The 27,486-nt window shown below is 42.0% G+C and overlaps 1 protein-coding gene across 1 annotated transcript in view; it reads left to right on the forward strand.

Annotated features, from left to right (window-relative positions):
- NUAK1 (NUAK family kinase 1) overlaps positions 1-27,486 on the forward strand; it is a 48,343-nt gene that overhangs the window by 8,900 nt on the left and 11,957 nt on the right. The window contains exons 2-4 of the mRNA XM_050323824.1: positions 14,759-14,879; positions 25,433-25,584; positions 26,883-26,948. Of these exons, the coding sequence (XP_050179781.1) occupies positions 14,759-14,879; positions 25,433-25,584; positions 26,883-26,948 (339 nt within the window). The remainder of the gene's footprint in view (positions 1-14,758; positions 14,880-25,432; positions 25,585-26,882; positions 26,949-27,486) is intronic.

Raw genomic sequence — 27,486 nt, forward strand, 5'->3', positions numbered from 1 at the left:
AGTCACACCTCCAGCAGGGTGCCTGAGACCCCTTGCTGTTGGGTCCCCTGGATGCCAGCCTGGTGAATGGGAGGGTCTGCTGCACCTTGTATGGGGCTGGCTGCCTCTGTGGTGAAGCATCAGTGCTTGGCAGGCTGCTCTGCCCCTGCTGCTTTGCCTTCCTGGTTGGCCTGTGGTAATCCCAGAGCCCTTTGGCCACTCTGGCCCAGCAGCTGGCATGTGGGACAACTTGAGCAGAGAGGCTGGAGGGCTGTCTTTGTTCTGAGGTCTGGCGGTTTGAGGGACTTGCAATTATCCTAATGTCTTCCTGTGCTGAGGAGCTGAGTCAGCACATTTACTGCCTCAGAATAAAGACACTAGTTAAGGGATATCAGGCTTAAAAAAAAAAATTTGCTCCTGTGAAAAGATATCACGCCAAGCTCAGGGACTAAATTTGGCTATTCATGGGTAGTTGAGAAAGACTGGGGTCCTGCTGTTGATGGAGATCTCAAAGCCTCCATATCATGTTTCCTGTACACAAAAAGGCATTTGATCTCTACTGCAGTTTCTAATCTCCATGAAATGCCTGATGGTGAAGGATATCTCTCTTTATGTGAGACACAAGTGTCATTTTAAAAGTGAGTGTGTATAATTTTTAAATCACAGAAGATAGCAGTGAGGGTTGGGTAGAAATATATTTTTGAGCTGTGTGGTAACTAAATAAATGTTCCTTTTTGTTAAACGGTGCTTTGTTGTTTACGCAGAAAGGTTAAGTCCTTTGCACACAAGTTTGACAGGGGAAGACAGCAAAGCGTTTGTTAAAAAAACAGCTCCTGAGGCATGTGCTCAGAGCTGTCATTTATTTGCGTATTTTTGCCATCGCACTCTGCACAGATCAAAAATTACAGCTTTCCCAGTGGAGTGCAGCTCAGGAAGGAGGAGCAAAGGCCAGCCAGTCCCCTCAAGTGGCCAGAGAAGCCTGTGGACACCTGGTGCAGTAGATTCTGCAGGGCCGAGCTGGGGGCTGTTTTTTGGCAAAATTAGCCTTTGGGAGGAGAGGAGGGGAGAGCACAATCTTCCCAGCTGGTATGCTCTATTGCCATGTGGCCTGGGCAATGCAGGCTTAGCTGACCAGTGTAGGGATGCAACTGAGAGGCATCCATGTTGCCCCCTTCTCTTCAGGGTGCCAAAATGGTGTGAAGTAATTAAATCGTGATCTGTGGCTTTAAGCTCTATCTCCTGTAGGAGCTGGTTTTTACACCCAGGGTATGAATGGTTTCCCTGAGGTTCATCCAGAAAGTCTGTGGTGGAGCCGCAGGGAGAGTCAAGGTTGACCACAGCTCCAGCGCTGGGCTGGGCCATTCCTTTTGTGCATATAACCATCGCAGAAAGATCTCCCTTGAAATGAACGTCCTCTTTCATGGCCATAGTCGCACTTTGAAGGGATGGTGCCAATTTTTCAGAAGCCTGCCGTCTCTTGTGTGTTGGAGGCAGGTCACCACTGTTGAGCACCAATTGGTACTAAGTGGTCACTGTTGTGTCCTCACAACCTGGGAGGAATGAGGGCCTTTAGCTAGACTGTGCAGTGCACTTACATCCAGGTCAGGGACTAGCCATCTGTTTCAAGTACAGGTGTTTTTTTTCTGAGTACAGTTTGAGATTTTTCTACCAGGCTCTCTGTTCCTGTAAAACGAATGTATTCTCCCATCCTATCTGGCATTTTGTGATGAAAACGTGGTCTAATGGGACCTGTGAAATGCCTCGTTGTGGGTTGTGCATTACTCATGAGGAATTCATCAGGGAGAAGGATTTCATGCTGTACTTCAACCTCCTTCCAGGCTTTCTTGCATGAAAGGAAAACTTTGCAGCCGTGAATGTAACTGGTTATCATTATTGGATGTCATTACTCACTCATTCCAAGCATAAAACAAAAAAATTGCATCCCCTGTGATATCCATGGGTAAAATGCTGCTCTCAGTTACATTAACACTTGTAAGCTGAAGAGTAGAGTTCGGCCCTTTGTTTCAATTGAAATATTTGTTTAACACAGGCAAGGACTAAACAATACACTTGAAAGTGATTTGTGTTATTGTCTATAGAGCAGAGCTTGTATTTTATGAACTGACTGATCATAAAGACAGCATAAATCATGTAAAGCATTCTCATTTGCCTTTTCTTTCTTTTTTTCTTTTTGCAGATGGGGCTTGTAGAGTAGAGCCGCAGTCAAATGCCTGCTCCAGGATATTTTAGTTGAACTGTGCAAGTCCATTAAACAAATGTAATGGCTTTTTGGAAAGAAGCGCTGCGTGTTTCAAACCAAATGTTTTACATAGAGAACATCTGGGTAGTTCTGGGTGTTTGTATGTAGAGCACATCAGACAGCAGCCGTAGTGAGCTCAGCTGGGAGGTTGCCTGGGCTGTAGTTGTAGGATATGACAGTTCAGTTGTTATGGGGAGCGATTCCTCTGAAGTATTGCCATAAACCGAATGTTTGGCACAAACAGCTGTATCGTTGTTTTACTGTACACCCAGGTTATTCTTCTTACCTGCCCAGCAAAACTCTAAGCACTGTTTAAATAAGCCAGTACATGCTGGCATGTCTGAGATGTGGCACGTGCATTGAAGTGTGCCCGAGGAAGGGGAAATGAAGCTTGCTCTGTTCTCAGCGAAACACTATCGATTCCTGCCATGGGCAGTGCAATGCGAGTGAGCGATGAATGCAATATGTGAGAATGGTTTGTGGGATTGAGTTGGAAATGATTGATGTTCCAGTGGTGTGGTGTGGTGTGGTGTGGTGTGGTGTTGCTTTGAGGAATGTGAAAATGCAAAACCGGCAAAATGCATATAATTAGCCTGACGTTAGAGTTTATTGGGGCTACTGGAAGAACTTTAACCTGGGTGAATTAATAAGTCTGCTTTTATTTTGCAGCATCGGAGGTAATATATTTCCAGGAAATGTAGGAAATGTTGAAAAATGTCTTATTTGGGAGTTGGTTCTTAAATTATTTCTGCAGTTTAACTGAGGAATGTGTGGTTCAAATGAGATTAAAGTTGTAATTTCCAGAGTAGCAATGCAGCTTCCTCTTTCGGGATTGTTTAACTAAAAAGTTAAACAAAGTGGGTTAGGCAGTCTCTTGGTCCCGTCCCTTGTGGACAGCAATTCACATTATGAAGCACTGTTTTAATAGCCCTGCTCGGTCTGGCATGATTTGTGGTATTTGCTGAGATGAGTTTCTGGACTGAGCAGAGTGAGAGGGAATTGCTCCTCACTCTGAGGAAGGGGGTATGTCCAAGTCTGTGCGAAGGTCACTGGCAGGGTGAAGTGGGAAGCCTGGGCTGCTGTTGTTACACTACCTAACAGCTTAGCTTCTGGCAAGGGGATACCAGAAACCCGAGTTCTAACTCTCTCTTGTTCAACTGACTCCAGCCAAAACACGTGCCAAAAAAGGTGTTTGTGCATGTCGAAGAAGGGGGCAACAGTCCTGGAGATCTCAGAGTCTGGAGGAGTTCTTAGGCAAAAGCTTTCCAACCCGACAAAAAAACTGCTTTGCTGTTTCTCCCCTCCAAAGTTAAACCTCCTCATAACTACTTAGAACAACTGCCTGCAATTGTGTACTCCTCTTCTAGCAGGGAAAGCTAGAATTATGCATTTAAGGCTGCAGAATTGCTTGATCGCCAGCCACTTAATTGTAGGAGAGGGTAATTCATTCCTCACCCTCTCATGTCTACTCCAAACCCAAGTGGCTGCAGGGAGCAAGAGTGTTCCTGTTTCTGTGTTACCTTCTCCACTGAGCCATTAGGGTGGCCCTGGTGATATACTTTCAATAAATAGAACGGAACAACAGGAGGTTCCTCTACCTTGAGGGGTATAAATATTTCTCAGAAATCAGAGACGGACAGGGAAGAAATTTTAGCAAACTCCTTTCCTCCCGCTGTAGCAATTCCACCACATTCTGTCATAAATTCTGGGATGGTCTCTTCCCAGAATGGTCAGTTAAATAGGTAACGTCCAGGCAGAACAATGTAATACTGCAGCAGTGCGTTACAAAAACAAATTTAATATTGCAAACTGGTCTGCAAGCCCTGGAGCAAAATAACCTGGGTGAGGCTTTGGTGCACGGTTGCCAATCTTTTTGTTTTCCAAGAGTATTTTTCCAGATAGAATGTGGGTTTATGGTTTGCCAGATTCCCACCAGCAAGCAGTGTTTATATTTTGATCCACCTTAGATTAATTTAGAAAAATATACTAGACATGGGTACTTCTGATAGTTCTGTGTCATTGACTCTTCCAACTCTGCTGTTTAAATATATCTGTGCACCTTCTATGATATTATCTGTGTGGCCCACCAATTGTGCACAAAGAATCCCTGCTCATCAATGTTAATCCAAAAGCCTAAACTATATAAATTCAACTTTAAAACCTCTCCACTCTTCAAAATTCCATTCTGTTAATCAGGAATTTGATGCAGTATGGTGCATCAGATCAGGGGATGCAGTATGGTGCATCAGATCAAGCAGTATGGTGTTGAGTTTTAATGAGTATTGTGGTGCATGAAGGTACAACCCTTTTTCTAGATGAGAAAGTCTCTTCCCACATTCTGCTTGTACTATTGTAATTCTCATGGTGAAACAGCACTTTCTTTTGTCCTCTGAGGGACTGTGGAACCAGGAGAGCAAAATTAAAAGATCTGCACAATACCAGCTGATTTCACAGCTGTGGCAGAAGAGGCATTATAAAGATGTGCAAAGCTCTCAGTGGTTCTGAGGTTTCTCTGAACTCATGGAAACTTCACTGAAAGAGAGTAGAATAAGCCGATTTATGTTTATTTATTTACAACTTTCTCAAGCAGAACATACCAATGAATGAAAATGTGCTGTGAGGTAGCTTCTTGGGAAAGAAATAGTTCTAAGAATGAGTTCAAACAATGTCTAACCTTCTTCCTTGTTTAATGTGAATTACAGCCTTGCACTGATGTAGAACCTTTCACCTAAACCTGCAAAATCACTTTAGAGACTCTGGTAACTGCTGAGGTTACCATTATTTAGCAATTATTTAGCAGCACATTGCAACAGTTTGCAGCGGTTGCTTAGAGGGTGTGAATAACCCCATTTCCAATTTAAATTATTGGGAGGAATTATAGGAGACTGTGTAATTTTCAAACTGGAACTAGATCCAGGCAGCAGGGCTTTATACCTGTCTTCTTTAAAAAGTCATAAAGGGCTTTTTATAACGATGTAGCCAAGATCTTGGTTTTGTGTTTCATCCCCAAATTGATGCCTTGAACAGTGTGCACTCCTACTTTGGAGGATTACTTCAGTGTGGTTCACTGCTTATTCACAATGAAAAAACAACATTGAATTAAAGTCCCTCTCTGCTGCCTCAGGTTAGCATTTTGCATTACATCAGCAGCTGTGGTAGCTGTGAGATCAAGCCTCAAAATTAATGTGAAATGTATCTTCCAGTTTTTGGAGACTGGATCTGGAATACCCATGTAACATTGAGAACGGTAAGCTTGGGGCTTGTGAATTCTTTCACTCCTCTTTATCCTGACTTGCTAGTAATTTAATTAGTGGTAAATAGTCTGCACACATACTTGCAGAAGTTAAAAGACTGACTGACATAAGATTCACTTCCAGTGACTTTTCCTCTTTTGCACATGTGCTGGATGGAGCTATGGTGTGTTTGGAAGTTGATCAATAATGATTGCACAACTCTAACCTCATTTAAACTATGATATAAACAGACATGATAGAAACGGATGCTACCAGTTTTTTTCCTACTTAAAAGTGAAGTCAGCTTTTTTTTCTGTTCTGCCTTTTTTTTCACCTCTTTTTTTTTTTTTTTCCCCCTTTCTGGTTCCAACAAAATTGTAACCTGGAAGAAAAGCAGTTGGACTTTGTGAAATCCCAATTCAGTGTAGCATTTGGCTTTAGGAAATGTGGAAGCCAAAAATAAACATCTGCTTGGCAACTTCACCAGACATTAACTGTAAATGCAGATTTCATCTTTTCAGTGAATGTGGCATTCAGTGCTGGTTAACATCTATTAAGGAGAATGATCCCTAGTTGAGGCTGTAAAGCATTTTTTTCTTTTAATTACAGTTATGAACCTCCATTGCCTTGGGGAAATCCCCTACCCCAGTTCCTTTCCAGATATAATTTCTTATGTGCCAAAACATGAACTTTTCTTGTGAGCTTGGAGGTAGTTGGATGGGATATTTGTGAGTTATTAGGCTTTGGAAAGGAGATGGTCTCCCATCAGTCTGTGCATGACAGCCCCAAAACTTCAACTTGGCCATTTTTTTTTCTCTTTTCTTTAGTTGTTCAGAACCAGATCAGAAGCCTCATTTTTTGCAGGCAGAGTGATCAATATTTTCAAATATTGGATATTGCATCTTTGGATATTCAGGAGGATATGAAGTTGCATTTAGAAGTGTATTAGAAAAAATGTAGACAATCCCATTCTTTTCTACAGGAAGGTGAAATCTGCACATGACAGGGACTCTCCCAGGATGCCAGCCTTGGGCTCTGGTGCTGACAGGCCACCAGTTGGAAACATCATGTCAGATCTCTGCTTTTCAAAAAATCTTTTGCATCCTCTGCTCCTACCAGGGCAAATTTATTTTACTGTGGATTGGAGAGGATTGAAGTGGATGCAGATTTGTGGTAGCATGCTGCATAGGTAGCACTGGGACAGTGGGGAAGGGTGAGAAGGTGCAACTTGAGGTAGCATTATGGGAAACACTTTATTGCAAGGGATGGTGATTTTTTGTAGGATCTTCCTTCTTGAACTGAACAGTCCTATGACCTGGAACTTCAGTAATGCAATGTATGAAACTTCTGACAGGTATGACTTCAGTCCAGGATTCTCAGCGTTAAATGAAGAAAGGTCTGCCAGGTAAATTTGTCAGGGTGTAAACATGCCAGGTTTCATATACATAGCTGAGGGTAGCGGGTACCAAACAATGAAGGGATGTAAACTTCTCAGTGAGGCAGCAGTTACTCAGGAAATGTGCTCACAGATCCTGTTAACAGGCACCATGTGCGTGGGTGAGGAGAGAAGTGGAGGAAGGGTGTTGTACGTGTTCCTCCTGGCACCCACTTTGTATATGTGCAGTATAAATGTGTTCATCTGGTGCCTTCCTGTTCATTAAAACTTGATTCCACAGACATCTTTCTCTGTGAATAAAAGGGAACTAGAGAGAATATATAATCCTCCGGCCTAGTGTTCGTAATTAATTAATTCCTCTCTCCAATGATGGACCATCATTTATGGTATGGTGGCAGCAACTATGTCCAACAGAACCAGAAAAGGAAAATTAAACCTGAGATAATCATACCTTGGTTCTCCAAGAGGCAGTGGCACACTGTGCCTCAACTTATGCAGGTAGAATTTTTACTTGGGACTTGGCACAAGAGTGAGTTTCTCTACAGGTAATGACAACAGCTGTGGTTTTTAGAAACATAATCTATTTTATGTGGTACATTGTGAAGAGGGGAATGAAACAGAGCGATGCATAAAGATGTTTTCTTTATGCTTTTACCATGCAGAGTGAGGCAGTGTAAAAAATACCTTTACCTCATACAAGCAAATGAACCTGAAAGGTGCATCATGGCATGTGCATCCTCACCCTTTATGTGTGCAGCTGCTGTCTCACGACAACAATAAGAGCATTTTGTGCTGGGAAACATCCATGATGTGAACAGACGTGATGGAGCAGAGCACTGGGGAGATGCCCTGAGATTTAAATCAGCAGAGTGGGTGCAGATGGCACCGGTTACCGCTTTGAGCAACTCCCCTGATTACCACAGAGTTTGCCAACATATCAAACAATAGAGTTGGGCTGCTGATAAATAATTAATAAGGGTTTTGTTGCATGCTTGTCTCCCAGACAGTATCACCATGGAGATGATCTGGCTTTTAGGATGTGAAAACTAACAATCTCCTAAACAATGGCATTGTGTCAACCTTACTCTTTCTCTGAAAGGGAGAGCTCTCAGAGATGTGTTAGCAGATTGCACAATGCCAGACACTAATTTTGCTTCCACTCACAGTGGCCTTTTGTCCAACTTTTTAGTGAGGGCATGAAATGTTTTCTATGACCATGCAGAAGCCTGTTCTTAGAATTACACGTCCTGCATGATGCTCTTTAGTACGGCATTTGGCCCAGAGCTGGAGTCTCAAGACAGCTTTTTTCAGCAAATAAACACAGAAAAGATATAATCCTGTGGGAAGAGGCTTACAAGAAGAACTCTACATGAGAATACCTTTGCGCAACCCTTTGGATGCTTCAATTCCCCCTAGGAATATCTGTCCATGGCTCCTTCTTCCCACCTGGAAGGTCCAGAGGCCAGATAGACAGGCTTTTCCATTTTCTCCTTTGTTCAACCTCTGGAAGTGCCATTTCAATGCAACTGCATCAGTATCCCTCTCCTTATCATTTGATTGCAGCCACCTTAGGGACCCCACAATTTCATAGCTTTATTTCTTTTCCTCTTGTGTTGGTGATGTCTGTGCCAAGAGCCATAGGCAGAGACTCCCTGGAAAAAAACATAGTATCTTACCAGACTTTATTCTTTCTTACTCGACTCTGTGTAGCTGGAGAAAGAACAATGTATCTTTTCTCTTCCCACCCCCAAACATCCTCTGCACTCCCTTTCTCTTCCCCCGTGGTTGATCCACCTATTCTTTACCTCCACACCCCGTTGGCGCTTGGCACATTTCACTTCCCACCTCCGAGTCTCAAAGAAAGGAAGCAGAGCTGTGAAACCGGCTGGGCTCGCCCACTTCCCATTGCTGGGTGGGGATGGCCTCAATTCACAGCTTTCAGAAAAGGAGAGGTTTATGTGAATTTAACCCTCCCCTTCCTCTTCACCCCCAAAAATAATTTTTAATAATTTTCTTTAAGCTGCTTTTCTGACATATCTTGGGGTGGCAGCAATCTGGTTTCCCTTTCTCAGGGGACTGATGATGTTTTTTTGACTCTCCACAATCAAATTACAAGAGCCCATTGGAATTTGCTCGAGCATGGGTGGTATGCACAGGCGCTGGAACCAGCTTAAAAGTCACAGTCCCCATGGTGGAAAAAAGAAGTTCGTATCTCACTACAGTCCTAAAAATAGCCTTGGTAGATAATAGGGAGTTGGAAGATTGTTTTCAATGGGACTGAATGTACTGCACGCAGAGGTTGCTGGGGAAGGTCAGTGGTTTGTGGCATTCAGGTGGTCAGCCTCTGCTACAGCGCTCGCTGACTTTAAAATCTGTGACTGTCTGCACTGTGGCTCGTTCTAACTTTGTTTATATTCACACATTTCAGCTGGAAATGAGGCAAACATAGGTTCATTACATTAAAACAAACACATGAACCAGCTTCCTGAAATGAAGTGAAAACAGCTTTTCACTTTGATGAAAATACAGCTTTTTAGCTCATGCCATAACTGACGATGCCAGCAGTGACTCAGCAGACACGGAGATTTGATATGGAAATGGGCACCTACTGCCTGCCATGCCCTTTGCCAGACGTTTAGACTCGGAGATATTTTTCTGTACGTGATGGTCTTGATCAGGCTCTGTAAAAATGAATTTCACCTGTTTTGCTCTGCTAAGCAGCTGAGAAGCTTGAAAAGAAAGAAAAGGCATTTCTCTCACAGATAGGACTGAATGTACAGAAACCTTTGCAACTGCCATCTTTTTGAAGTATTTATAGTTCAATTCCAGTTATTTGTATGAAACAAAAGCAAAGAAGCATGAAGTGTGTTGGAAAATATTTTATAATCTCTCTACACCAGTTCAGAAAGTGACTATAAATTCTCCTTCCAGCAAATGGAGACAGGTAATTTATTGCAGCCTTGAAGAAAGCAGCTTATTTCTCCACGCTTCCTGCCCAGCAAACTTTGCAAGCTGACTCATGAAGGGATAGGAAGCCAAAAGCTGTGCTCCCTCTTTCCTATCTGCTTCTGGAAGGCAGAGCAGCAGTGGGGCTGGGGCTGTGTTTGTGCAGAGCTGTTGGGAAATTCCTAGCAATATTAAAGGCTCACAACCTCCTGCTTTCTCTCCCCTCTACCATACATTTTGGAGAGGGTATTCTCTCTACCTGCTTCTGAGCAGAGGCTGGTACCAGAACTGGTGATGCAGGCAGAGGTGGTTTCAGCCCATCTCTGATGGTCTTTCTCCCCCCTGACCCCATGTGTGGGACCATGCAGCCATCAGAGCTGCAGGAGAGATACCGAGGACATTATTGGTGTGTACAGCCAGTATTGATTCCCAGAGGGACCATCACATGGCCTAGTTTTGAGCTGTGACCTTGGTGCTTGTGCATATATTTAACTTTACATGTGTGAGCTATCCCACCAAAGTCACTGGCCTGCTCACATGTGTGAAGTTAGGCATGTGCTAAAGTGTTTTGCCAGACTGAATACTGTGTCTGTAGGGGCTTTGAGTGAACTTGAACCTGTTTTGTTGGGGTTAGAGGCTTAAGATTTCATTATTAGGAATCTGATATGTTACTCTCTCTGAGTGCAAGGTCTTGGAATTATCTGAAATTCTCATTAAGACAAGAAACTTGGAAAAATACAAATTCCTCCCCTAGTAAAGTTACTAAAAATACTATAATTAAGTTATCTAAGTCTTAAACCCAGTAAAATATATTGAGAAAGTGTGGTAGAGGTATAAGTACAGTGTTTTGAGAGTACCAGAGGGACTAACAGCACTTTCTCTGCAGATCTTGAGCTGCAATATTTGGAGTAGTTAATGTAGCTGATGTAAAAAAGCTTGTTGTGTTTGCCCTACTCTTGATTCATAGGCTGTGACCCTTAATAAATTTTGATGTTGCACACAGTGAAGCTGTTGCTTTCAGAGAAAGGAAAGTAAGCAGGCAAGAAAGAAAGAAAAGGACCTAAAGAATGAACAAACAAGTTCTTTCATAAGGTATTTCTCAATTGAGATTATTTCTTATTATGCTTAAGTTTTTCAGGTTCATCATGTAACAGCCCCATAAGCGGGGTTTTGAAAAATTGAGCTAGCTCTGTTTGGTGTTAAAAGCATAAGCCCACTTTGAAAACATATTTTCTGGAATATATTTCTGAGAAAAATACATTTAATGAAAGAAGTTACGTTACTGATATTTTAAAATACCTGCAAGAGAGGCTTGTTTTACAGTCTGATACCATAACATACAGGTAAGGGGTCTTATTTTGCTCAGAGAGATGAAAACAAAGAAATATATATATATAGAGAGAGATATTATAAATACCTAAAATGCAATTATGACTTGTAATGTTTTCATGAAATACTGAAAATCCAAGTGGACCGCTTTCTTGTTTGTGCTGGTTTTTTTCACATCAGTAGATGTGAGCCTGAGTATCCTTGCTGACATGGTCTGGAGCAGACTGATGCAGGTGAAAGACACTTGGCTGGCAGAAACCCCTTTCTCAGAAGGGGAGAGCTGGAACAAATGCTGCCCTTCTGCTCCGCTAATCCTGCTTTGGGATGTCGCCTCTGACAGTGACAGCCTGCTGACAGCAGTCACTCGCTGTTTGGCCTCTCTGACCAGGTCACCAGCAAGGCTGTGCACTCCTGGTAGCCTTTGAAATGTGGAGCCTGCCCACTTGGGGATTGTGGAGGCCACCAGGCAGATGGCAAGGGATAAAAAGTATTTATTGCAATGCTTTAGACTCTTTCACTTTCCTGAGGCTCTTTTTGAGGAGAAAACCAGCAACTGAACATGGGGAAAGGTAAATCACCCTTTCTAATAACCAGATAGTTTGTTGAACTTCTGTGGTGTGTTGCACAGTTTGGAAGGAAGAGGCAGGCAGTGAATTCCGTGATGCTGCTGTCTTTGTTGCCTTCAGGAGTCACATCAGCTTTCTGTTTCGATTTCCTCATCTCTTAAAAGTGGATGAACAGTGATGTTTCACCACTTGCCTACCGAGGTTTAATTAAGAAATGGTTGCACTCTGTTTTGAGCATGCTCACGTACTGTGGAAATGGACAGTGGTACTATTTTGTTACTATGTGCAAGTAAACCTCGCTTACTTATGGAGTGCCTGTACTGATATGGTTCAAGGGGCATTCCCTCTTCCACAGCTTTCTTGCTGTTTGTCAGGATTGCAGTGGGATGGTCTGACCGTGGGCAGGTGGATGCTTAGAGCTGCCCTGGCTCCACTGACACCACTGGAGTTAAGATATTTCATGCCTACCAGTTGTCTTTCCTTGTTTCCAGATGCCAGTCCATGAGATCTGAAGGAGCTGAGGGAGGGAAGAGAAAGTCTTGAATGTTAAAACCTGAGAGATGTGTTCAGCTTGCACTCTTTCCTTATATTGAGACCTTGCAACCTGGATGTCACTAACAAAATCCCAAGTACTTTGACTGGGCTGTTGAATTCTACCCATGCAATTGGGAAGTGATGCTTTCAGGAGAGTTCAAATACTATCTTTAAAATTCAGTTAAACTTTTAGGTATAGCCTTTACAAATTAAGGCTCCTAGGTGCCATTTAACCACTTTTCAGCTTGGATTGTGGGACTGTAAACTCTCTGGTCCTGTTGAGAAATATGTTCTCAGGCAACCCATCTCTTTGCATTAGAATATTAATCCAAACATATATATTTACGGAGCATTGCCACGTTTTTCAATCAGATTTGCACTTTTGTGTCTAAAAATATATGTTTTCTTATATACAATTATTCAGTAATTATGTGTAGACGTACAAAAGTCCTGCCTGTGAAGCACAGAGTCAAGTTAGTAGGAGATTGGCATGTCCTTTGGGCTGCCTTATTACTTTACCAGCCGTGAATGGGGAAGAATTTGCTCCTCGTTGTATAGACAATGAAACCCTTCTTAAATTCTTCCTCAGAGCCAAGTACAAGGCTGTCTTTTAATAAAAAATGTGTTTTTACCCATGTCTATATTTATTTCTTTCAGGAATGCACATGTTGCTCCAAGAGCCACCCACATCCTTCTGTAGACAGAGTGTATTTGCATTTGCAGTCGGTCCCAGTGAAAACGTGGGAAGGGGGAAAAATCTAGTGTCATCTTTAGAGCTGGTTGCCTTTTCTATCTCAAAAATTACTTGGAGATTATCTTGGGCACCCATTCAATTAAGATCTGTTGTATTTCCTTTTCTAGAATTATGTGCCATGTAAATAAGACCGTAGTTATATTGTTACTGTTAAAATCTTTATCCCAAATATTTGGGTCAAGAGGAAGAATAGAATTGTTTTGGTTTTAATTTGCAAATCAGTTTGTCACTTGACTTCTGCTTGTCTGTGCTTCTGTCCCAAAGTAGGGGAGTATTTGAGCATGAGCTTAATTTTAAGCACGTGCAGCAATCTTTGGGAATTCAAAGGGATGGGGCATGTGCTTAATGCTTTTTTGAACAATGTTGCTTTTCAGAGTTGAAGTCTTTGTAGGAAACTTGATCCTTTAAACTGGCTCCTGTTTGTGTACATTTCAATCTTATAATATTTTAAGTTTTTCCCTTGTTTCTTCAATATCCTGGATGCTACATCATATAATGAAAACAATACTGGTCATGCCACTTGCAATTACTGAAGTAGGCAGTGAAAGTGTTTTTTTCTGGAGGAACTGGGGAAATCACATAAATCACGGATTTACAAATGTTTTCCCAGGAGAAGTCCACAGTAGTTGGCTGCAAAGAATGACACAATTTTGGTTTACCCATAAAAGGGTGGTCATCTCGGCAGGTCAGTGATGTTTTGTATTGTTGATTTTAAGCTAGCTGGTAATTTATTCCTTGAACTCTGGCTTACAAAAATAAAGCAGGGTAAATATTGAGTATAATAAAGGCCATGCTGCCATTCAGTATGCACAATGCCCTCACCTTCCCTCTCCCACAAGCTTCTCTGCATTGTTGGCTTCTGCATTTCTCATAGGGCATGAGATGACCTCCACGATTACTTATGACGGTGTTCAGATAAGCCCTTTTTTCACAGGCAGCACACATACACACACTAACAAGGACTGTTATAATTTGAATTTATATTGCAAGTTCAGCTATCACTTCCTCTGTTCCCACCCTGCCTTTTGGAAAGATACCGAGTCACACGATATGCTTGTAAAAAAGGTTGCTGATGGAGGAAGGATGCAGGAAGGATATGGTTTTGCAGTGATTTCATAAGTGCTGACCTGAAAGTCTTGGGTTTATGTGAGGACAAATTTAGATGTGAATTTCAAAGATTTATTTCTTCTGATTTTTGAATAAGTCGTAATTCCTAAAGAGTTTGCCTGCTTTTAGGGAACCGTGGACTAACCTGTGTTAATGGGATCCTCTATGTATTAACATGGACAAATATCAACATGTAATCAGCACCCTGTATTCCCTCCCTCTGTTTCTTCAGAGATCTCAGCCTTGTTTCCAAGCAATTGTCTCCAAAGCTTCTGCTTGAAATTTTCAGATACAGTCATGTCTTAGCAAATGTCTTAGCTCATCAAAATCTCTTGGGAGTTTTACCATTTGCTTCAGAAGGAGAGTACGTAGGCTGGCACAAAGATCCTTCCAAGAAGTGCTGTGTTCCCCTCAGTGAAGTCTTAAGGTCTGAAGACTCTAAAACTTCATGCCACCCATTACTGTAATAAGAGTGTATTTATTGCTATAAAATGAGGGAGCTGGGGCACGGAGGTTTGTATTTGAAAAATTTGTTTTGGTCATTCCACGTTCTGCCAACATCTAACATCTGTATTTTATTTTTTGAACTCTTCTTAATGGATTAGATGCATCTGTTCAGTTCCAAAAATAATGCTTGATTTCCTGAATTTATAGGTTGCAATAAAATCCATTCGTAAGGACAAAATTAAGGATGAACAAGATATGGTTCACATCAGACGGGAGATTGAGATCATGTCATCCCTCAGCCACCCTCATATCATCACCATATATGAAGGTTAGTGAATGTCATTTTCCTCCCTGACTGCTCTGTTATGTTCTTGCAGACCCGATGTTCATGTTTCTTGAGATGGTGCACCAAACAAACCCCTACTCCTAGAGTATCCCATCCCTTACCAACGAGACCGCTTTGAGCACTACCTTCCCTCTGAGCTTTCAGTGTTTCACAGGTGCATAACCCTTTGTTTGGAAGAGCTTCTTTCTGTGTGAGTTAAGCACTGCGTCCGTGGCAGGTGGGAAATTGTAACATGTATCACCTCATCTCTTTGCTCCCACTGGACAGTTCAGTTTCATTTCATCCTCACTCTTGAACCAGCCTGGTGTCTGTTTCTGTTCCCATCCCCTAAACCAGTCCTTGTATGCTTTGTTTTCTCTGAGCTGCACAAGGCTAATCTTATCTACTCTAGGACTTTGGTCCTTTCTTATTTGCCAGTTGGTGTTGCTAGTTCTGTCATTGCTCTTTTCCCCTGAATCCCAGCATCCATTTCCTATCCACCTCCTCACACTTTCCTGTCAGTCTGGTCGCTGGCTTGTCATTCCTGTTTCCTTATCCTGTCTTCCCCCTCTAACTCCTTTCTTCCTGGGACACAGCTGGGAAGCCTGCTAATTCCTGCCTCCCGGGGCTGCTCCCTGGTCTTACAGCAAGGAACAGGAAGCCAGGGGCACTTCTCCCTGATTCACCAGTTTGCTTATTTATATATTCAGAGTGTTACTCTGTAGTAAAGTTTCCTCCTCCTTCCTTCCTTCCTTTCTTCCTCAAGTAACATCCCAACACTAGCTGTGAGATTCAGGCTAAAAGACACCAGCCCAAAGGTCTCTCGCTGCAAGGAGGGCGGCTGCGTGGTGGACCCGGGTTGTAGATTCCAGAGGTTCAGAGGGACCTGGGTCGGGCGGCCTCGTCCCTGGGAATCACATCTGCTCCTATGTGCAGAGCAGGCAGCCTGAATTTAGCCCTACATATTTACACAGACATGAGGTAAACGCACAAGGTGATGATATGTGTATGGCAGCTCTGCTCGGAGAGTTGAGACGACTGATTAAAACAAGGGCTGTCTTGGCGTACTGTTACAGTATCGCATATTGAGTTATTCAAAAGCATGTTCTGGTACTTGAAAAGAGATGAGTATCTGTCTTTTTATTGAATAAACTCATAAAAGGATCTGGGAACAGAAAAGGGGAGGGATGCTGTGTCAGCATGTGGGTTGCAAATGGAACAAAAGTTACTTCAAATGTGGACGGGAACTCAGAAAGAAAAGAGATTAAGCATGCTGCGGTCCTTTGACCAATTGCCCTTCTCATCCTTACTTTAAATAGTTTTTACTGAGTTAAAACATTTGTAAAAGTTAAAAAGATTACAGCATTTTTAGGAAGCAGACAATAAAGTCCTGTGAGAGCAAAACTTCCTCCTCTGGCCCTGCGGGAGGGAGGAGCAGTGCTTCTGCAGCAGAGCCAGTCGAGCTCCACGATAGAGAGTTCATCCTGTCTGCAGGAGGACGAGCACCTATGTCAGGTGATGGTTTATTTTCCAAGCAGTCAGTCAGTATTTGGCCTTTAGCAGTGAATGCTGTAGCTTAGATGGGGTAGCACTGGGAAGATGCGTGGTTCTGCAGCTGAGCCCACAGGAGCAGTCACGTACTGCCCAGAGGAAAGGATGTGAGCTCAGGGGTCTTTATGCATGCGCTTCATTATAAGCTGAAGGATACTTGTAGTGAAGTTAAGGGGCTACATCTAGGACTGAAGTATTTGTAGCCTCTTGAAGCTGGATTTTAAACACATGGCTATTCCTCTTGAGTGATTCATAAAGAGTGATAATATCGCTATCCCCTGACACAAAATGATGAAGTCAATAAACCCTGAGAGATGGGCTTAATCTCACCAAATTTAAGTGATCCATCATTTATGCAGTTGGTGTATGCTACAAGTCTGAAGAGTCCCTCACTAGTCAAGAGGTATCAGTGTCTCCACAGGCACTGGCTTCCTCCTGGGAGATGTTTTTTCAGATAGGTGGAATAAAATACATCTTGGAGGCTGCTGTTGGCTATAGATGGAGTCTAGCTGACTAACTTAGATCAGATGCTTATTGAAGCCACCCCAGAGATATTTTTCTCTTCTCTCACAAATTGTTACTGTAGGTTTTCAGGCTGCCACTGCATGTCTGACAGCACTTTCAGTAGGTGCACAGATATACCTAGCATGGACAGTGCTGTATCTCCCTCTATTATCTTTGGAAGTTCTTTGTATTGCATTTACAAACATGTGTTTTCTTTAAGTAAAATCCTTGTTTAGGTATCCTTTTGACCTTCCTGCTTAGAAGCAATTAACCTCTGAATTTGTCAACTTGATGTAAACACAAGCTTATCTTTTTTTTTTTTTTTTTTTTGATACTAAGCTAATTCAGATATGTGGAAACAAAGCTTTCCAGTTTAGAGATATTTTTTGTAACCTAATCAAAAGACATGTACCTTCCCTCTTACTGTGAGGGCAGATGTACAGTTGTGACTCCAAAGAAATTCCATTCTCTCAGCAGGACTGTAATTGGCAATCTGTCGAGTATGGCTGCGAGGGAAGTGCTCTTTCAAGTGACTTTAAACTCCTTGAAAGGGACTGGATAAATGAAGTTGGCTTTGCTGGCAGTGTTCTGATTTCAGCACATAAATTTTAATTTATAGAATAATGCCTCTGTCCATTCATCTGTCTGTCTCTCCTCTGCCCACCTCCCCCCTGCCCCCTTCCCCTGCGCTATTTCTTTCTTGCCTTGAAAACTTCAGGATTTTATAATAAAGCCTTTAAGAGCTAACATATTTTTCCAGGGGTAGCCTGAGTGCAAAATCTATCTCATCTGGCAATACTTTATAAAAGTTAAACCAGGGAAAGAACATCAGGCCCAATCCTGCAAACATTTAAACACGTGTTAGGCCAATCATGAGGGTGAAGTTACGCTTGCTACATTCAGGAGTGAGCTCTTGAGTCCTTGTGGTGTGAACTACAGTTGTCTACATGACTGTTCCTGTGCTGAAAGAGTTGTCCTTGGTCAGCATGACCATACAGAGAAGTCTTGGCCATTTAAGTGCTAAATGCACTTAAAACGAGCAGGCTGTTAGGTAACATGATTGTAGAAATAGTTTAATGAAGATATTCCCTGAAAAATGAATAAATGTTAGGGTCACATTTTGGTGCCAGGGGAGCACGATGGCATTAACATAAACGCGTAACTGAAGAAAAGTACATGCTGAAGTGCTTCGCTGGATTGGGACCAAAATGCTTATAATGGTGCTGGACCCTTTGCATCCACAAGGCACATAATATGGATTTCCTGAGTAAGTTGTACTTCTTACTTTTTTTATTTTTAGGTTGCATTTTCGATACTCTTAAGAAAAAGCACAGAGATTCTCCATCACGTGTCTGCCAGTCCGCAGTGACTTGAGCTAGGTTGCATGCTTTGGTTAATCAGGAAACTGGTTCAGCTCTTCTGTGCTTTCAAATCCCAAAGGTGATGGAAGAAGATCTGACTGTGTAATGGCAGTGGCAAAATATTCCAGGATACTCATCTTACTTGCCAAATACTTGTTCAGTCTCACATTTTGTGCCAGATTTCCTGGAAGAAAAAATAAACACACACTTGGTATTTCAGACACACATAAACCTGTCTCCAGTGTGGGTCTCCTTGAGTTGTGTCAGTCAAGTCACCATGTCATCAGCAAAAACATCTGCATTGCCAAAAATCTGCCTGGGTGGCAGCTGGCAAGGTGTGTGGACATGAATCATTGCTGAGGAGCTGCATCCCCTGCAGCAGCACCAGCTCAGTCCAGTGCCCCTCACCGTGGGCTGCAACAGGCAGCTCACACCATCATCGGGTTTGTGCAGGGGCAGAACAGTTACGTGTCTAAGGGTGACAGTTCTGGGGAGGCAACACCAGCCTCTGTCCCAGCCCTGCTATCTCCTGGCTTTCAGACATAATCAAAACAAACTTTGGTGCCTAATGACCCCACACCTTCTGTGTGCAAAACACCTGAAGTCGAAAGTCCCTTGAAACATCACAGAGTTGTCTGGGCTTTAATCAAGAATGATGGAAGTAGGAAAGCTGAAGTGATTCTTTTTTTTTTTAATTTGGCCAAGAGAAAGTACTTCAGCAGTGATACTATTTAACCACATTTCTAATTGATTTCCTCTAATTATGTAGGCTTTTGACCTTCGAGAGCTTTATTCCCATTGTTTTCAGTTGATAACATCCAAGAACATAAGGTAATATTTCAAGTGTCTGGCAATAGTAATGAGACAAGAATGAATAAACTTAACTCTTTAGTTACCATACCCTGGCTTTATGAATTTCCTGTCATTCAGGGTGATTGCCTAAACTGCACTTTGTCAGACATGAGATAAACTCAAATGTGGGAGATCACTGACAGGTCCAATTCAGATGTCAAAATGATTGCAAGCAGTGATGCAATTTATTTCTGTATTCCCGTTTACACAGTCCTCCCACTGCAATGTAAATATTTACTTGTCTGAAGTTCCTCGTCACTTTTAATTATAATTTAAAAAGAGGGGAATTAGCTCTTGTATTCTTTGCTGAAACAAAAGAAAATTAGTGTAACATGTTATTGTGGCCAAATTAGCAACTGTCACTTTTCCTTCTGTTTTAAAGAGTAAACCATCACATTCTGTGTATCCTCAGTCTCACTCTCTAAGAAACAACCTCACCAAGGATAATGGTTCTCGTTCTGATTTAATCTTCTCACTGGGGAGTAAATTATAGCATGCTGTCTGATTTAAAAAGATTATTGCAGGATCTTAACTACATTCCTTTAGTTTAAAAAGAGGTGCAATTTGGCTGAATAAGGCCATAATTCAGGAAAACAATTTAATACAAGCTTAGCATTAAAAATCTACTATATATATCTCTTGCTATCTTCAGTTATAATTAAGCATATGTGTAAATTTATGTGTATGCATACAAATGGTTTTCTCATTGGACCTTGGATATTTTCATGACTGCTTTATGCTCTATTAAAAACAGTAATAAAATACTACTACTAAAAAAAAAACAAAACTCCAACCAAAATAAAAATATGCCAAGGGGCTCTAAAGCTTTCAAAGCAGTCAAGAACACAGAAGTTGCATCAGGCTGAATTTCTAAGGTAAAAGACAGTTTTCAGCATTCACATGTCTTTTTGAAGAATAATTCAAGCCTTATTACACAAGGGAGGTAATTGGGTCATACATGACTTTTCTGAATGAAAAGGTTATTCTAGTCTGCATCTCCAAAATTAAAAACAAACTCACTTGTTCTTTTGATTTGGCTGACCTTTAATAAAAGAGCGTTTTGTAGCAGTGGAAAGGTACTTCTGTCTGCGGCTGTTAGGAGAGTAATAAAAATACCGCTGAATGGAAAGACACCAGATGGAAGGAATGTCAACATACTGGAACTAATTTAGGAGATTGCTCTGATAGAGAGCAAAGGCATGAGGAGAATTCAAATGGTTCCAGTGCAAAGAGATTGGCCGCCCCTCTTAAACTAACAAACTAAAATCCTTACCCCAGGGTTACATGTAAACCAAATGGAATCAGCCCACAAGGAGGTAGTCCATTAAGGGGGGGAAAAAAATCCACCCCACTGTTGTAGGTATTCGCTCTGACTTTAGTATCCTATAAGCTTGGAGGAAGGGCAAAAGCCTTCTGCTTTGTTTTGCTTTTTAAATTTGGTAGTAAGTCCAAAATGAACTGTCCTAATAGAGAAGTGTACAATGTACCGTTGGGTCTTTCTGACCGATGTTTGCAAAACCGTGCCCGTTTGGGCTTTCAACTACTTTAGGGTGAAGCATGTCTTAGCATTCAAGAAGGATAGTGAGTATGTCCCGTGAATTTAAGAGGAGGTGACTTCAGTGTAGCTAAAGGGAAGAATTTGGCAGTAGATTTGAAAAGAAGAGTGCTGATGAGCAAGAGATCCCAACACAACCAAGCGCTATTCAGAAAATGGGAAGCTGTAGATAGAAGCTGAGTTCATAATTTCACAGCCTCTAAATATAAATAAGTGGAGAGATTATATCCAAGAATTATTGCTGTAGTAGAACAACCTGTGAAAGAGACAGATTGTTGATGTTACAGAATGTACTTTGTCTCAGATATGTCTGTGATAGTGAGAAGTGAAGTTCTTTCCCAGTTTCGCATTTATATTCTTCAATGAGCTCTGAAGCCAGCAGATTTGGTTTCAATTATCAACCTAGAAGTATAGAACCTTTTTTCTGTCATTTAAAAAAAAAAGAAATAAACAAGCACATTAGAATTAAGGGAGGAGTTTAAAGAGAAGTTGTAAGAAACCTTTCTTTAACCACTGCATGTTAAGCACCCTTTGCTGCTTATGTTGCCAGTGAACAGACTAAGCCCAAGCAAGCTTGTATCCCACTGGAAAATTCTGTTTCTTCAGATTGCTGTGACCAGTTTCTTAGTACGTTAACACAGTACTCTGCTCATCTCCTGGGGATACAATCACGTTCCTCACACCTTGTGGTACATGCTGTTCCTGCTCCCTGGTTCCTGATGTGCTCTCACAGTGCTGTCCCTGCTTCCTCCCCTGCGACCACATGGAATTGTAGCCACCTCAGAAGTCAATCCTTCAACTGGCAGGCTGTGTCTGCAAAGGAATACCAGCGATTTGCAACCACTACCCTGCACCACTTGACCACTGTGGCTGCGGTAGCGCAGCAGCCCTCCCACCACACCAAGGCTTTGCTGCAGCTCTCTCAGTGTAACTCAGCTTGCAGAGTGGTAAAAATAAACACAGTGACTCCGAAATAAATGACACACAGTGAGCATTTCTCCTGCTGTTGTTTCCTCTAGTCTGTGGTGCTCATGCCTCGTATCTAAGCAACCCCTATCTCTTGATTTTTGATTGACAGGCCATCTCTCCTGCTATCCTCGCCTGGGTGTTGATAGTGACAATTCTTACTGACATTTCTCCACTTATCTTATTTGGCCAGCTGTTTGCAGACTATCGATAGTTTTAAAGAAGCTAGAGCAGCCCCACCTTACTTATACATAACCTTCCTCCTTCCCTTGACCTTGCTAAGGGTTGAGGAGCAGCCTTGTAGGGCACAGCCATCCCAGCAGTAACACGCTGTAGGATGTTCCTGGGGTGGAGCAGCCTGCTAAAGCCACATTTCTCCATTGGCAGTAGGTGCAGCCAGGATTCAGGCACACTTCTAGGTGGGGGTGAGTTTTGGAATGAATATGCAATAGGATGGCGGGTAATAAATCATCTGCAACAAAAACAAAGAGTGAACCAAGCAGTCCCAGAAGCTACATGGAGGCAATACGTCCATCATCAGCCTGTGGGTTACAGCCCAGGTGCTAACAGGGCAGGATATTTATTACCTCATTATTATTTGCAGTAAGTCAATCCAGCCTTTAATTAATGCCCTGCTCTCTTCGCCCAGCCATTGGCCACAAGGCTTTCTTGAGCATATATTTGTAAAACTACATGCTGTGCTCAGAAGGGAAATTCAGAAGTCCCTATGTGAAACCTGCCTGACATCCTAAATACTACTGTGGAAATTCATGGTGTACTTGGTTGATGGTCTGAGACTTGCCAGAATATTGCTCTGTCACATTCCTGATAGTTTTGACCACTGAGTTCCTCTTTGAGATGGTGTGTGCATATAGACATAAATTCCACTGCCTTTCAACTTCCTTCAGTGGCAGCTCTCATTTTAGATTTTTTTTTGTCTGCTGTTCAGTCCCCTCTCTGCAGGAAAGTAGCTCTGGGCCCTCTCATGAGATTCAGCTGATATGATGGAGGTGCTCTGAAATGAAATGAAGCAGTTGTGAAAAAATACGTCCCTATTCATCTCTGCTGCTTGGCAGAGAAATTAATTGCTGTTTAATCCTCTAGTCGTTCAGCTATGATGATGGTGAGGAGACCTCTGTAATGTCATTTAAGTTCAAGGGTAGTTTCCCTCTCACAATGCTCCCTCATGAAGAAGAATGTGCCAATTTGTCCCAAGTGTGCTGGTAAACTGAAAGCAGAATATGAGTTACTGAGATGATTCTATTCTCATTTATTCTTGCGTGGCTTTGTGACAAAAATTTGAAAATTTGGAACAGTGATTTATGCTTTCCTAAATTCAATTTGAAGGTATTATCTCAGTTTCCTAGAGGGCATAAGAGAAAATTTGAAATGGAAAATGCCTTTAAATGCACATTCCTCCAAATGAAGTGCTTTCCACATCATTTCTCTTTGAAATGTTGGAAAATATATCTGGATCAGGACTTGTATTAATATGGTGAATTTGCATCCAAAAAAATTAGATTTTGGAATTTAAAACTTCAGAGCATCAAGGATGGTTTGAGAAAGCTCTCATGACTGAGTGATGAAGGCAAAATTTTAATGAAAACAGGCTGGAAAAATGCTCCATCGTGTCAGGGCTATTACTGCTGTTATTGTCATCAGCAGCACCGAATACCTGGTAGGGCATCAGCAGCTGGGGAGGGGGTGGGAAGAGCCCATAGCTGAGGGTGGTCCTTGGTTGGAACTGCTTGGGATGTGCACTCCCATGAGAGAGCACTGAGATCGTTAGTGCCATGTGGCAACTTCACCTGTATGTGCATGAGACAATAATCCCTAACTCATGGAATCAGCTGGTTTTTTTGCGGGGGGTGGGTGGGGATTGTTTTTTGTTGGTTTTTTTTTGTGTTTTTTGTTGTTGTTGTGTTGTTTGTTTGTTTTAAATCAGACCTCTTAAATAAGAGCATTATACAGTGGTTTGTCTCAGCTTACTGAAACTATTTCTTTTTGCTTTCTTAAACAAGCCTATACCTAACAAACTCAGAAAAACAAATGTGTGCGTTACCCTTTATTGATAACACACCACAGCACTTCCCTATATGACACGGGGCATGTTCAGTTTTTCCCAGACAATATCAGTCTGTCATTCTTGGAGAGGATATTGTGTGTATAATCCATCCAGAGACGGCTCTTCCAGTTTCCGAAGTTTATTGCTAATGAGGATGCACATAGGATGTAATCACTGGCAGGAGCCTCTGCTTCGGGGTACAGTGAGGCCAGCAGACAAGTAAGCAGCCAATTTTATCTGGCTGTTTGCTCTCTCTTTTATCAGAGCTGTTTGGCTGGGGTTCAAGGGTGTTAGAGGGAACTGCAAAGGCTTTGGCTTGTAGATTTGAGTGACAAGGTGTGAGAGGACATGAGACAAAGCCTAAGAGCAGCAAGAATCTGTGTGTTGAGAGAGACAGCTTCACATTTCACTGCAAAAGCTGAAGGTTGATTTTGTTTTTTTTTTAAATCACTAAGGACTACTGGCTGAGCTTTACTGAAGAGATACAGGAAGGCATCATTCCAGTAGGGCTGGTCAAAACTAGCATCCATTTGTAATAAGCCCTTTAACCTCGTTAATTTGTAGGTGCCTTGCTGCTAGTGTGACCTAGCCTCAGCAGGCTGCTGCCACAGATAAAAAGAAAAGGAAAATCACCATGTTTTCATCTATCAGTGGTCATTTATGGCAGGTGCAGGAAGTTTCCAGTGGGTTGCAGTGGATTTTCAGTGACAGAAGGGAAGAACTATTTAGTAGCCAGGGCATTACAGCAATTCCAAACTAACAGCCTGTTTTACTAGATTAAGTATTAGTTATCTGCCACTCACAGTGAAGTCCTTGACAGCATGTGACACAGAGTACGCTTAGTCCCAAAGCAGACTCAGGTTGTGACGTGTGTTAGATGAATTTTCCTTGCACTGCTTACGTCAGAGTTGTGCACTGCTGCCGGCTCTGCGCCAGTGACAGAGGATAACAGTGGGCCATCTAAGGCGTACAGTGGGACATGCAGTGGTGGCAGGAGATGAGTAAGCCTGAGGATGAGTTGGGTGCATGAGGTGGGGTACAGAGCCATACTGACAAGAGCTGTAAAATTCTGACAGTGTTGCAGCCACAGCTAGGTCAAGTGTCCATGCCCACCATGCTGTTGCACAGAGTTGGGATGGAAGAGGGTGTGTATCAGTTCACTTGTTGGATTTTGATGGCAGGTGAAAGCCAAACAACAGCCATTGTCAGCCAAATGGCAATCCTGTGTCAAACAGACATTGAACACAAGAATTTATGATGCCTTCTATTAACCCTTTCCAAATGATGTGAGGGCTCCAGTTTGCTTCTGTTCTATGGCTTCAAGAGGGCTAATGGTAAGAGGAAGTCCCTGTTGAAGCAGGAGCTAGTATTTAGGTGTCGCTGGCATAAGTATCCACCTCACCTCACTAAGATCAAGTTGACTTTGCTACCCTGTGACCCCATATTGTTGAGTCAAAGAACTTCCTTCATGTAGCCATATGAAAGGGAAGACAGCCTCAACTTCCTTCTCTTGGTCTGAGATGTTGTAAACTTCCTCTGGTAGAAAGTAGCTTTGGAACTTGCTTTTTGTAGTGGGATAGGTACGAATTTCCAGGCTTCAATGGTGATCTAGGATGTGTTCAGACATCTTCTTCACTCTTTAAAGTGTCAGTTTTCAAATGTGTTGGATCAACTGCGGTGTTTTTTCTTTTATTCTGTGCAGTGTTTGAAAATAAAGATAAGATTGTGATCATCATGGAGTATGCAAGTAAAGGAGAGTTGTATGATTACATCAGTGAGAGGCGGCGATTAAGTGAAAGAGAGACAAGACACTTCTTTCGACAGATAGTCTCTGCTGTACATTACTGCCACAAGGTGAGCAAAGGATTTAATATTAAAAAATGCTGTTTGAAGGCTGATTACTGACATATATTTCAAAGTATTTCTGAGGCAACAGCATTCATTATTAAGTATCAGAGCATGTGATTTTATCAGTACAACAGGAGATCTTCATTAAAAGTGCAACACTGAACTAGTGCCTGTTTTTAAAGACTAATGGTGTTTTCCTGTGTTATGGCAGATACCAGCCACTCCCTTACTTTAGCCCTACATTGCATTCTTGCCTTTGAAATAATTCTCCTGACATTAAAAAACAAAAATTCCAGCATAAACTAGAGAAGGTGTCCCATATAACTTCTACAACATTTGTATTAATGCCTTCAAACAAATGATAGTTTGCAATTTGAATATACTAATGAAAGACTTTAGAATAAAAGATACAATATATGAAAGAAAAAGTGAAGAGAAAGGTACAAGTTTCATGTATGAGCTTTAGCATTTGCTCATTCTGGATAGGTAGAAGTAATTTTTTCAAATGTAGTGGGAGATGATGTAGAAAGACCTTATCCATCATGGTACCCACTTGGAATGACAGTTTAGGCAATTAAACCCAAGGTAGCTGAATGGCTGTCATAATGGACCTTTTTTCCCTGCTTATGAACCAACCTGATAGAGCCAAAACTTGTATGAAGTTACATACAACGAGCACCTAACACAATTTTTTATTTGAATTCTTTAACACTTAAATCTCTGCTTGAATTCTGATAAACGTGGGGGTTTTTCAAAGTCCTCACTGCACAGTGCTGAAAAGCTGCAGTGCCATTCCTGGTGCAGTTGATTTTGCCAAATTTCTGTAAAGAAGGTTCTGATCTAAACCCGGCTTGTTTCCTTCCATCTTTAACATTTACAGTCCTTCAGGATTACAACTCCTCCAATCCACATGGCTGCACACTGGAGGAATGAGGGCTTTTGTAGGGACTAACGTCATTGACAGATATTGTTTTCTGGTGCCTGGGAAGAATATATTGCTTTCACGCAGTGGGGGCAGGATCCAGGATGAAGTTAAGTTCCTAAAAGACAACCCCCCCCAGCCCTCCACCCCCTGCCCCCCCCTGCTGTTTTAGAGTCTTTGTGGGAGGACAGATTCCAGTCATCCTTCCTTTAACCACACACCAAGTGACTAATATAGAGCCTGTCACTAGTCACTGGGCCAGGAGTGTTATGACAGTGAAATCAGCCCTGAAATGTAGATGGAAAGACCACCCTGCCAGCTCACCTTTAATTTTCTCAGTATTTTCTCATGTTCTCTTCCATTTTTTTCTTTCTTGTTTCAGAACGGTGTTGTCCACAGGGACCTAAAATTGGAAAACATCCTTCTTGATGACAATTTTAATATTAAGGTAGGATTCTCTGTTTCTCAGAATGGTTTTGCATGATTTTTAACATTTTTATCCAAGGTATTAGAAGAGCTAGTGTTATGGCAACAGCTACTTAGCAACAGCATCTGGCAAGAGGCTCAGGAGTTTAGAGGTTGGGGGAAGGAAGACATCACTGATTACCAGTAATACACACTAAATGAAGCTTTGCATGCCCTGGGGGAGAAGGCCCTGTCTTGCCATGCCAATGCCACGATTCCCAATGCAGCATCTATTTACTGGTAGAAAACACTGAGCATTTCGTGCAGTCAGGTTTATTGTACAAATGATATTATTGCTGGCTGCTCATGAGGGTAGGAAAAAACTGTTCTGGTCTACAGGGTTCAAGTGCCTCCTACAGAACACTACGCAGAATGTTCTTTTGATCATGGCTGGAAAATAAGCAAATAGAGTTTCAAAATAAACCTAGTAAAGCACATGTGCTTCATTAGGAAATGGCCTTGGAACTTCAGACACAAACGTATACTTTGGATAGTGATGTCAATGATGTCATTTCCATGTC

The sequence above is a fragment of the Myiozetetes cayanensis genome, unplaced genomic scaffold (genome assembly GCF_022539395.1).
Source record: "Myiozetetes cayanensis isolate MyiCay16 unplaced genomic scaffold, myiCay2020 scf3, whole genome shotgun sequence".
NCBI classification, from domain to species: Eukaryota; Metazoa; Chordata; class Aves; order Passeriformes; family Tyrannidae; genus Myiozetetes; species Myiozetetes cayanensis.